This window comes from Amphiprion ocellaris, chromosome 21, assembly GCF_022539595.1.
Source record: "Amphiprion ocellaris isolate individual 3 ecotype Okinawa chromosome 21, ASM2253959v1, whole genome shotgun sequence".
Classification (NCBI taxonomy): domain Eukaryota; kingdom Metazoa; phylum Chordata; class Actinopteri; family Pomacentridae; genus Amphiprion; species Amphiprion ocellaris.
Window position 1 is genome coordinate 14,125,335 of NC_072786.1, and position 13,225 is coordinate 14,138,559.

Here is a 13,225-nt window from a genome sequence, read left to right on the forward strand (position 1 = left end):
GTTGGCAAGGTGAAAGAGTCAGAAAACAAGAAAATGAGACAATCAGAGGAAATGTTGAAACCGAAAAAACAAGTAGTCAGAAGCAAGAACACACTGATGATCACATTCTGCAGACCAATGTCCACTGCGATATGACCCGCTGGACAACTTTAACCTTGTCTAGGATGGCAGTATTATTGTCACTGTGATGTGGACAAGCTCGCAGGTGAGGAAGAGATTGTTCAAACAGAAAGAGCTGAAACCATGAAACAGTATTCTAATCGACTGCAACAACTGCCCAATATTTCACAATGGGCCTAGTGAATTTCGTGTTCCAACTACAAAGGGTTGCACATCAGCTGCTGTGCGGCTCAAAGAGACATTACGCTTTCCTTTGCAGTTAAGTGCTAACAATTTGAAAATAAATGTGCCTCCCTGTCAATCACACAAAACACAAACAAAGCTGTTCCACACTGATGACTGTGTGAAAAGGAAGACTGCGACGAGTAATTATTGGAGTATGGAGCTGATTTCAACTTCAGTCTCTAAATAAACTGACATCAGCATCATTAAATTACTCTAACCAGACAAGTTCTGTGTACATCATCTATAAATTAGTATTATGCAGCTGGGGGAGGGTTACAGAACAAGGAGAGAGTCACTGTTATGTCTCAACCGTAACCCAATAACAACAGTTTGCTCCCACTATCCTCGGGGGGAGTTTTGTTCTATTTGGGGTAAATTCCCTTCGTTCCAAATTACCCGCTAAAGCTCAGGAATCATCTTTGACTATTGCAGAGGCATGACGCTAGCTGGATGGTACAGTGTTGCAGGGCTGCAGGGTCTGAGCTGCAAATGTGTGGATTCTACTGCTGGAAGCACTTGCAGCTTCTAGAACGTCAAGGGTGAATTCATGACTCAGGAGCATGTCATACTTTGTGATGTTTGGCTGGCTGTGGTGTTTGGGGGGGAGCGTACAGTACTAGGCCGTAGTTTTGCATTTAGCTGACTGAGTGGGTTGTGTTGTTTTGCGAGTAACCTATCTTTTGAGAGAAATACACTGCTGTGTGCATGTGTCCCAGACAGAGTGGACATTATTTTTTGATTAAGCAGTGCACTGGGAGTCTTAGACAGTCAACATTTACTGTTGTACATCTAACAACATTACTCAAATGTGAATGCATAAACATTAAATGGCTGCAGACAGATGGGACAGAGAAAGAGAGACCAAACAAGATGAAGAACGAGAGCAAACACTTCCTGAAGCAAGAGCATGAAGTACATCGCTGGTTACAGCATACAATACTAAATCTAACATTATTAGGCAGAATACAGGTAGGTTATAATAAAAGCCATTGCTAACGTGACTTGAATTGACTTGTCAACGGATAGAGCAAACCTGTTTCAGAATTAAATTAGTTGTAGCAGCATAAACACAGCCACTCAATTCATTATTAGCTGCTACCAGACAGGTAAATAAACTGCTGTGACAGGTTGCAGCCCATGCTCTGACTGCTGTCATTAATGAGGATGTCATATACAAAATGTCAGCTAAAGCTCCACATCGGTTGCTTGTACAAGGACATTGTGACTTAATATGTGCAGTGTTGTGTTTTTAATTTTTGGACCAGACAGACGGTCAGATCTGCCCCGCAGTGATGCAGTGTTACACTAGCTGCAGTATAGCTTGAAAAAAAAATCTCCAATATGGCTGAAGACATTTAATAACTGAAAGCTGAGAGCAAAGGAGGACAGTGTATGCTAACCGCAAACCCTAATATCGAACATATTGGAGCTTTCTCAATACAGAGCCCCTGTTTCTAAAGGACCTTTATCAAAACAAATCATGTTTCAAGTCATTCCAAGTGCTTTGTGCTTGACAGTACTGTAACCTACATCTTTCAAAGGCAACAGTCACATTGTCTTCTAATGCCACCCCTTTATTTATTGTCCTCTCCTGCACTCACACAAAAACAAGAGCAAGCCAAGTCCTTGCTTTTACCAACAGTGACAGCCAAATGGTGAAATAGGGCCAAAAATATTCATCCAGTAGTCAGGAGGGATACTGGCTACCAATCTGCCTCGCCCAGCCAATGGCACACGAGTGAATCACGAGGTGGGTGACCCTCCTCCCTTGTCATTGTGCTCCCAAACTCGAGGTCAAAGCATGTCTTGCCAAGCTAGAGGGATGCTCTGGGCACACACATGGTGAAACATAAGATTTGGAGGATGGGGACCGAAGTGAGAGAGAGAGGGGGAAGACACCAAAACAAAGAAGAGAGGATGAGAAGGAAGTGGAAAAAGCAAAAAACCCCAGTGGATATCAGATGAGTGTTTAGAATAAGCATCCAATTTTCAAAAATTATATTCCAACTGTGATGCTTCTTACTGAATATGGATCTCAATATGGTTGAGAAAAGCCCTGCGCTGAATATCAACACAAACATTATCTTGCTGCCTTACGTAAACTAATCAAAATTCCTTTATTACAACATTTAAGCTTTTTGTTAAATTGCACCTTTTACTTTGGTGTTCTGTTTCTTCTTAGCTGACATCTTCAGTCCCTACTATTGCCTTCTGGTTCCACGTGTTATGGTGTATGCTTAACAGAATGTTAGTTTTTTGTTTGACACGATTGGGAGGATGTCAACCTCTTTATCTTTTTCTTTGTACTGAGGAATAACAATATTATTCTACATGTTCTATTTCCATATTGTATCATTTCCTTAAGACCTTGATGCCTTGCCTGCTCTTTTAGATGTAAAACAGAGCTCACTGTCATTTCAACAAAACTATGGTATTAAGTAATATTGAAAATAATTCTGAAATGATGGCAGCCACAACCACAAATTATCTAGAACAGCCCAAATTTCAGTGTAACAGTTATCCCGATATTGTGTTGACTGCCCCAGAACAGTAAATAAAGGCCTCGTTGAAGCAATGGCATAATTTGGCCCCTCTCCTTATCACTGCACTTTGTCCAGACAGCAAAGGCCAGTTAGCAGCAAGTTTAAAGACACTTAGCAGAAGACCAGAAATCTACCTGCCATGGTTAGCAGCCATAAATGTGCAAAATGCAACCTTGTAAAAACTTCGAGTTGTATGTGCAGGACTGACAGAGGTGTGCTAACAACAAATAGACAAATTTATCAGTTAACCCGAAAGCATCAGTTTTCCAAACATTTGTGTAGATGTGTGCATGATACCATTAGTGAACTCCAGATTGAAAAGCCGACGTGTTTTGATCCACAGTGGACAGAGATGTGAGGCTGTTCACAGACAGTCCGTTGTTAATGTGCTTCTTTGAGAGAGCCAGAGTGTGGTGCAGCTCTATGATGAAATAAGATCATACCCATTTTAAATAGTAGAAACAAATTTAAAATCAATATGTGGTGGTCAATATTGATATAATGGCGGGCCGCCACAAGTAAGCAAATGCATGGACAACACTGATTTGGCACTGTTGAGCTGTTTTTCAAATACTGTCGGACACCTCCGCAAATAAATCCGCAGTTGCCGGTTGTTGGACTGATAGTGGCTGACTGGAACATTTTCATGTATCGCTCAACCTTAGTACTGTGTTCCAGTATAAAATAATGCTAATAATGGGAAGGCAAAAATAAGAACGAGACTGAGGAAAAGGAAATGGGGAGAAAAGTAGAGAGATAAATGGTTTACAGGAGGCAGACAGGACAAAGAGAGATGCACTGAGAGTTTAAGTCAGCAACAAAGTCAACACACACAGAGGTAAACTGCAGAGAGGGTAGACGAGTAGGCAGGGCTGTATGTAGTAGCATGGGGATGAGCCATACTGCGTGGCCTTATATAAGAACAGTGAGTTGACCGCTCTGTGTGCTCCATCAGCACTGTCCTTAACCCTACTTAAACCTCATAAGCACACAGATACATTACACTACACACAGACACACACACAAACACTTATATACACGTATCGCCAAACAGATGCACACAAATGCATCCAAACACAATGAGTGAGTGGGTGTAACAGTGAGTCACTCAGTGGCATAGATGACTCTCCCCACTGGTGTTTACATTGGGCTTGTCCTGCCACACATGAGAGAAAATGGAGAAAGAGAGCAAAAAAAAAGTGGGGGAGGAGGGGGGGAGAGAAAAAGCTGACTCCAACTCCCAAGCTCAAAATAACTCACATCTGAAGATATACCACAGCAGCAACACTGGAGAGGAAACGAACCAAAATGAGAGGAAGAAAGGGGGGATATGGGGGCAAGTAAGGAAATGTGTGTCCTGTGTTCCCTTTCAGGAAGACGCCACTGGTCCACTTATCTGTCAGTCTGAGCACAATTAGTATAGTCATAAGAGGGGAGGGGGAGAGATGCAGTGTTGGGAGACTTAAGGAACCAGAGGAGATGGAAGGAGGAGAGGGGCTTGGCAGGAACTGTCACAGCTCATCAGTGCATGGGTACATCTGGCCTCCACACTCCCGAACAGTACACACACCCTGACACACCCACACACAAGCATAAACAGCGTTGCTTGCAGAATACACGGTCAAACTGTGCACTTTCACATCCAGACAGATAATGACAACTGGCACAAGACTATCCCGACAGACCTCCAGAGAATGCAACACACACACACACACAAAGACATGTACACACAATGCCAAATTTCTGAGTTTGCTTCCTTGGATGTTCGCAAACAGGCGACATGCACAAATTTGTGTCTCTAGACACGCACGCATACTGCACATGCCTGTGTAATCCCTGTTTGTGCACACTCTGACGCCAATTTCCAAGATGTTTCCTGACATAGGCTAATGGAGCTTAACCAAGCGTGTCTCTATGTGTGCATGTGTGTGGAAGCGGTGCTTGAAACCGTGACGATGTCTTTGTGTCCGTCTGCTGCACTGTAAGCAAGAAGCCAGCTCACTCGTGACAATGTTAGCCAACATGATGTCAGTATGTGTTGAGCTTCTGGCTGAGAGACACCTGCTGTGAACTCCCCTTCTCCTAACCTAAAAGGTAAGAATCATCCATACTGTTTACACCCTCATAAGCTAGACAAATCCTGGCTGCAACTTTAAGCCATTGCTGCTAAGTGTTTCTTCTTTGCAAACATAAGCATAGATTTCAAGGGGGGCACAGGGGACACATCCCATTCAATATTTAGAACACATGCGTTTGTGCTTCCTGATGAAAACACTGAACATGACAAATTGCTCTAACATTTTGACAGGGTTGGGTTTGTTTCTTCAACATGTCAATTAGAGACATGTGTGATGTGTCCTGAATGTGCAGAAAGTTTGAAGCTGAAATCTTGTTAAACCATGGGTGTATAAATTAATTACCATGAATTTAATTATCATTGACATGACTTGGTGCTGTATGCATATTTAAAGATGTTACCAAACAAATGACACAAAAGAAGACTAAAGAGTAAACCATGCATGTGTGTGTGCTGACTCAGCAGGGGTAATCTGAAACAAGAAAAGATGATCCACAGGAGAATAAATATTTGAAAGCCTGAGAGCCGTACTGCATTATGTTCAATTATATTCAAAATTTTCAGCTGGTGCCTGACTTTTGGGTTTTTCTTTATATAAATAAAAACATTTCACTATAATTTTTTGCAGAAAAAGAACAAATTACTGCATAAGAATTCACCAGAATGCAGGAATTTTAAGATTATGACCCTAAAAATGACCGAAGGCATAACACTCCTCCAGTGTTCAAATGAAATTTACGCCCATGTTTGCAAATCCTTTCACAGGCACACACCAATTTTGAGAGGTGCTATACAATAATTTTATTAGCTTTCAAAATAATTCAGTAATGATAGGAAAATTACAATGTCCGGAACGGCTTTCAACAACAGAAGGGGAACTACTTCATCTGGATCTGTAAAGGTGTGTGGACAGGGCGTGAAATTGAGTTCCCCTTCACACATAAGATAACAGGTTATTTGTCTAATTTAGTGGTCAGACACAACTCCAGCTGGCAAATGAGACTGGACATAAAATTTTCTGCTGCATGCCCGAATATAACAACAACATTTGGTTAAGAAAGCCGGAATTTCAGAACATCTCCGTCAGTTGCCTATATTCTACTTTACAGTCAAAGGGCTCATCACAGTCTCAGCAAACCTATCCTAACTCTGCATTGCTGCCATAGCGACAACACTCAAAGCTCAGCCAACAGCGTTACAGACAGGCAGGCAGCTCTTTAACTCACAGACAGAAATAACTAGCTAACAAACAAGACACACAGCAGCAGCTCCATGAACAACGCTTATTAAAAGACAAAACATAGCAGCAGCTCATATGTAACACCACCTCCAAAAGGAGAATGTGTTCTAGCAGCCACAAACAGGGCCTTTTATCCTATATATAATGTAATCTTGTATAATCTAAGATTAATTAAACTATAAAAAGTTAATTGCATGCAGTTTGTTAGTGACAAATCTATTTGGTTCATTTTGATTTTAAATGGTTAATAATGTTTAATTATGCAGTGGGCAATCTTAAATTCAATCTGCATGACCTGAGATAATCTATAATCAATATGAACAGTGCATTATCAGGGATTAGAAAATTTTATCCCAGCCAACACAAATTTCAGTCTACTAGCTCAGTGAGCCGGTACCCAAGCAGGCTCCTTTTGATAAATATGAGTATTTGCACAAAAATCTGACACATGACTACACAATTAAATATGCATGAAGGGCAATAATAGCAATACAACACTGTTCCACTGTAACACCAACACAATACACACAAACAATCACATCTGGGCCCACTCGCCCAGGCTCTCTGTAACATACGACAGTGTAATGAAGCACAAAACACATACTGTTGAAGCATCTGGTGCAGGCAAAGACAGAGCGACAGACAAAATAAAACAGAGGCAGTGAGGAATAGAAAACTAATGGAAAATAATGGAGGGAGCGGGGATAAATAAAGCCAGGAAAAAAATGTGAAACTAACTTGGTAAAAGTAAAGAGAATCTCCAAAAGCAGAACGGCTGGGAAAGAGTTAGGAGCGAAAGATGCGTAATGCAAGGGAAAAGAGAGACAAAATGGAGAGACGTTTTTTGCCCACAAGCTTGTTACAACCACAGAAAGCTAAGGAGAATAAACACACACGAAGGGCAACGGCACAGGTCAACAATCTGCACACCCGGAGGGAAAAGGACGGCAGAAAGTGACTGTGGAGAAAGAAGACGAGGAGAGAACAGAAGGAAGGAGGGAGGCAGGGAAAGATACAAAGTGGTGTCCTAATGATGAGAGGCACTAACGATGCCAGAGGACGGAGAGAGAGAGAGATAGAGGGATGAGGATGGGGCAGAGAATAAAAACAAACTAGGCAACCCTACAGAGGAAAAGAAAGACTAAACTATCAAATGTAAAGGATGCAGAAAGAGAGAGAGACAATAAAAACAAAAACAAGAGATAACAAAAGGAATGTAGCAGACATTCTGCAAGCTGACTTTTACAACTGTTGCTTAGACAGAAGCAGCACATCCCCTTTGTCTCATACCTTTCGAACAGGGAAATGTGAGACATGACTCGCTTATAACAGTAAACAATGTATTCCCTCAAAGCATAATTGTCAAACAGGCTCAGACGTGTTAAGCAAAAGGGAAAAAACGTTTCATTCAAAATGTATAACTCTCCTACAAGCAAAAAAATGTGATTGCTGTGACATTAAAACTTCCTAATTAATGGGAGTGACATTTTCAGGCAGCTTTTTTTTTTAGAAAATGCAAACATTTTAGAGGACTCAGACACCCACGGTGAGTGAGAAATAAAAACCAATTGCTTCTTTTTCTCCCAAAAATAAATACACTGTGTTCAAATGAAGAATAAGCAGTGCAAGTTTCGACTGTACAGTGATGAAAATAGCTTCATTTCGACAAATAAATTCCCCTATGATGAGAGTTGGAGGAGTAAAGATGAGAGTGATGGGGAGACAGTGACACCCAGCACAGTAGACTTCTGTGTCTAGGCATCACTGCATACACGCAGTTGTTTTTCAGACACTGTCTATTTGGTCAACAAATATACATTTCCCTGGTGTCACTAGGTGTACGTACGTAAGAATGTATACGTGCATTTTCATAGTGTTGAAGTGATTCTGAGATAAGAGAGGGAGAGTGGTGGGGAAAGGAGAAGGGAAAAAAAAAAATCGATCTACTTCACTCTCTGCAGTGCTGCAACCACTGGGTGTGTGCAAGTGTTTCACTGTGTTTGCATGTGGCCTAACTGCAGGGGCGCCACCAAGTGGTTAGAATTAATCCCACGGTCATCTGGAGGGAGAGACGACTAATGTGCAAGGAAAGAGGAGAGGGCATGAGAATTAAACAGAGAGAGGCAGATGCGTATGCGGGATTTTGTCAAGGGAGATGTAAACATCTAGTTTTTGAAGTGAAACAGAGCTTTTAATTAATTGACTGACCGTATAAGACCATAAATCTCTCTAGCATATGACTGCATTCTTTCACTTAATCACTCACAAGTAGCAATTCATTCTGCAAACCCTGTACACATATACAGGCAGACAGACACAGGTTTGTTTGTACCTCTCCCTCATTCCTGGGGGGCCGGATGCTGGACAAGTGGATGGTTTTGTATTCTCCAGAGTTGAGCTTGACCACCATGGCATCGGCATTGACCACCTGCATCACCTACAGGGACAGAAGAACAGAGGAGAGGGAAGTGAGGAAATGCAATCAGGTGAACACAAAGCACTAGAATATGAAGCTCAATTAGGAACTAATTTAAGGGTTCAAAAAAGGTACAAATTCTCGGGGGAAATGCACACACCTGCAGGGCGGCGGAGGAGTGTTTGAGCAAAAAAAGACTGCCGTTGCATTTTGTTGAGTGAGTGAGCAGACAGACTGGAAGAAAGATGGGAAGCGAAGGAGCAGGTAAAGGATAAATGCGAGGAAGAGATCTATTCAAAGGTAGAAAGAGAGTGACAGTGCAGATTGTGTCCTGTCACTAGCGGAAGGCACTGTGAGCGAGGTAAGAAAGAGTGATCCTTGAGTGACTGAGTAAGTAAGCGAGCTAAGGCAACCCAGCAGGCCAGCAAGGTTTGGAGGACAGGGCGAGGACGTTTTGCTATCTGGGGGATTGGCAACAAGAGGGAGAGGAGGAGGAGGAGGAGGACAAGGGGGGAGGGTGGAAGAAGGAGACGGAGTGCAAGAGAAAAAGCTTGAAAACACAAACATCCTGTTAAAGATAGACTGGCAGAGCATTACACAGCCTTTTGCCCAACTTCTAGCAGGCAGCATTGTGTTTTGGAGACCTTTGCAAGTGTAGCTAAACGCACAGGCTAATTTATTTTTGGCATTTAAATGTTACTTCTCTCTGTACCAAAGGGAGCAGCCACAGTTTATAGCAGGTGGAGTTCAGAAGTAAGTGCAGATATTCAAAGGTGCAGCTGTTAAATTATAGTTCACAGGAGTGTTAGTTTAGTACAGGACTACAGCATTGTTTTCCACTAAAGAAAACTACCAAAACACTGCAAATTATAAATGGAGAGCTGGAAAGAAATGTGTGCTTATAATATCTGCAACTCAACCCAGTGTATATAAGTGCGTTTCTATGTACCTCCCAAGTAAGAAGACGGATTGGGGGTATAATGTGATTGAGATGGAGAAGGAATCCAAGCCCAGAGCCTTTAAGTAGGGCACTTGCACGAGACTGAGAAATCAATTGTCCTACACATGTTGCCACCCACATGTGCATTAAATGGCCTCATCATCCGTCAAACTGCAGCTCATATGTAGGCTGCGCTCGATTTAAAGTCCTCAAAGTGAGCGATGCTGGTCTGAGCCATGTATCAACAACATTGGACCATGTGGGTGTTTGTGTGGCCAAAAAAAAAAACAAAGAAGACAGAAAAAAAAATAAACTTTTTGAGTGTATATTGCAAAACACAAATCCAGGTGTATTGGGCTCACTGGGAGATTCATTATTCTATGAAAACAAATCAGACTGCCATTGCATTTGCCACCAGAGAACAGAAATTAGACCAACCCACATGCTAAATAGGCTGCCCACAACAGCAGCCAAAATACATCATACACTAATCACTGAGCTGAGTGGGAGAGATACAGAGACACGGGCAGCAGGAGGGAGAGAGACGGAGAAGGGGAGAGGTGTAATGAGTAAGTGCGAGGGGGAGCGTGCATGCACACCCAGACATGCACGCACGCAGACCGGCCTACATGAATTCGCACTGTAACAAGGTCATTTCGTGGCCTGCCCAAGTAAATAAAGTGCAAGAGAGAGAATGTGGCAGGAGCAGAACAAAAATGGCTCAGCATTTACTGGCTAATTATCAGCCGGAGGAGGCGAGAGGAGAGAGGCGAAGGAGGACGGATCAGCGAGCGCTCGCACACACACACAAACGCCGAGATAGAGGAACAGAAAGATGGAGCGAGCCAGAGAGACGGAGTGTAATCTCACAGCAAATATCACAGGAACAGAGACAGAGGAAAAAGATGGAGGATAGATAGAAAAATAGAGCAGAAAAAAAAGAAAAAAAAGTCGTTGGAAAGTAGCTGCCATGAGGGTCGAGCAAGCAGGCAGAAAAGACAAATAGGCTGGCAGCATGACTCACTGGTCTCATCTCATGCTCGAGAGGTGGGGATCTACTGCCACCCTCTGCCCAGGGATGACATGACATCTGCAGTGGCCAAGATCACTTATTGTGCAAAGAAGGATCTTGGCCACTGTTAGGGAATGTGTTGGTTGTCACTCGAATCCATTAAGTTGGTTGTAACCACAGGGCCGAAGCAGGGGCTTAGCCAGGACTTACTCATTGCTCATGTCAAATCGCTCCCCTCAAAAGCAACACCTATGCAGTCGGTTTCATTCTTGCCGCCAGTGGACATGATTTGTCACCCAAATTACATGGTTTCACATAAAATAGTGCAGTTTTTTGATGGCATGATAAACACTTCAGTGTAAGCCCTCGGCGCTACTGAATGGGAAAAAAGTGGCGGACGAGTGTGTAATACTTCAAGAGGACATTATCCTGGAGCAGGTAGCAAAAATCTAGGGAGACATTTTCACCTTATTGCCCTTCCACTTGACAGATTTTAACTAGAGCACAAACCAATTTAATCTTTCTCATTATCTTCCCCAAAAGTGAGTTTTTAATTTCGTAAAGAAGATGTCTGACCTTGAACCCAGTCTGTCTGACTTACTTTAACTTATTTTTAAAAGAAACCCTTGTGGCATCTTTCCCTCCCTATTAGAGCGTAACTATATTAAAGTCTCTCTCTGGTTGTTGATTTAAACCCCAAACACTCATTTCTGTGTAATAAAATTACATATTTAGATTTCTTTGTACATGAATATATTCCCTTTCTGGCTTAAAAAGCGGCTCAGATGCAACTTCAAACTGCTGCCTCTTCTTGAATGTGAAGATTCACAAAGTCCCTGTATCTCTCTTCCCTCAATCCTCTCCACTCCCTGCAGCTTGAGCACATCAGCTCACCTCTAACTAAGCTATTACACTGTAAAACTACTCAATGGCGAGTTGTGATATGGGATTGATTGAGGCAGGGTCAATACAGAAAGTCCCATCCATCAAGGTGGCAAGATTGGTTCTTCAGGTTTGTTACATATGAAACATCTGAAGTCTGAATTTGTCTTTTTGAGATTGTCAGACTACAGTTTCAAGGTCAAAATGCTCAGCTGTGGTGCTGACACCTCATTTCGCTTATGATATGTCTTAAAGCATATAAAAAACACAATTTAGACAAGTTAACAACCGAATTTTCACTGGAGGGGATTTTTAAGAAATTCAGCTGTTCTTATGCCTCATTTCATTTAAAACTATTTATCCGCAAGCCTTTCATTCCCAATAGGTTAGGAAATATATTTATATGACTACCCTAAGGTATGATCCAACTAGGGAAGTGAAGTGAATGCAGGTATATAACAAAATACACATCAACTTTTGTTTTTAATTACCGTACTGTCACGGATTTGGTTGACCTAAAAGCAACGGTGCTCCTGACAAGTTGGTGATGAAGGACTGGTAAAGGGGTTTGCACCGTGTCACCTTTGGTCCATCACCTCGCAAGTCGATGGTTACCCGTGGGAGAAAGGAGGGACTATCGGGACATGGCCTACATCCACTTCTTTAGTCCCAGTAGGAGTGGGAGGAGAGAAGAAAGACAGTCAAAAAGGAAGACGCCACAGCAGGATTGACTTGCGGGGATTGGGCCTGTTCTGCCTCTCCACTCTATCCATCACTCAGGTAATAAGAAGTGAAAAGTAGAGTGGACTTGAGAGGGGAGGAGTGTATGATGATGGGATTGATGGATAGATACGCCCTTGTGAGAGTGCGTGCATTGCAGTATTAGGTGTCGACAAATGTCACAGGGACAAGTACAGAGGGGCCAATGACAGGCCTGAGTAACCTTAGCCTGTCCAATATGTACTTAGCTTGAAAACCAGCTGCGGGGTCGGCGTGACATTTTCCATCACAACTGCCAGCCATTTTTAAGGAATGTTTTCGGAGTCACATGATCCCACTGCCATTTCAGAGGGCCTTGTACCCTGCCGAGAACAACTTTGCAAGCTATCACAGATCGTACTGAAGTTGTTGAAAATGATTCTACTCTGAGGTGCTAATGTAGAGGAGTCACACGATGTCCCAGGAGTTGCTGGTGGCTTTGTCATCCCTAAAAACCTGACTAATAAAGCTGCAGCTGAGAGAGCACGCCTCCTCTGTGGCTCTTTTGGGGCAGAACAGATGCAGGGTAAAGAGAGGACAATGAAGCTTTCAACAGAGATCAAATAGTGCATCAAGGTTTAACTGGGGGCATCAACGGTGCAGCGCTGCAGCAGCCCAAAAAAAAAATGCAAGAATGACTGACTTTCCATGTCCTTTAATCCTATACCTTTCCACAAACTTTAAGTTTCTGTCTCTTCCTTCACCCTCGACCTCACGCTTTTCTTATAGTCTTTGTGCCGCTTTTTCTTACACCCCCTTAGCTCACCACCAAATGTTCCCTCGCGCCCACACTGCCCACATCCGACCCTCTTTTACTGAGGGGGGTTCAGAGAGATGTGAGAGCAGCTCACACAGATAATATAAATGTTTTATCCTTTCTCGAGCCTCTTCCCTCTGACTCAGGAAAAAATATACATACACATAGTTTCTTTTTTTGTGCCTTCTTTATGCGTGTGCAGTTTATCAAATTCATTCTGTAAGCAGATTGCCGAAGCAACACCTTTTACGTAA

General features: G+C 42.6%; 1 protein-coding gene across 1 annotated transcript in view; it reads right to left on the reverse strand.

Annotated features, from left to right (window-relative positions):
• snd1 (staphylococcal nuclease and tudor domain containing 1) overlaps positions 1 to 13,225 on the reverse strand; it is a 211,730-nt gene that overhangs the window by 177,792 nt on the left and 20,713 nt on the right. Inside the window, exon 10 of the mRNA XM_023263234.3 lies at positions 8,538 to 8,642. Within this exon, the coding sequence (XP_023119002.1) occupies positions 8,538 to 8,642 (105 nt within the window). The remainder of the gene's footprint in view (positions 1 to 8,537; positions 8,643 to 13,225) is intronic.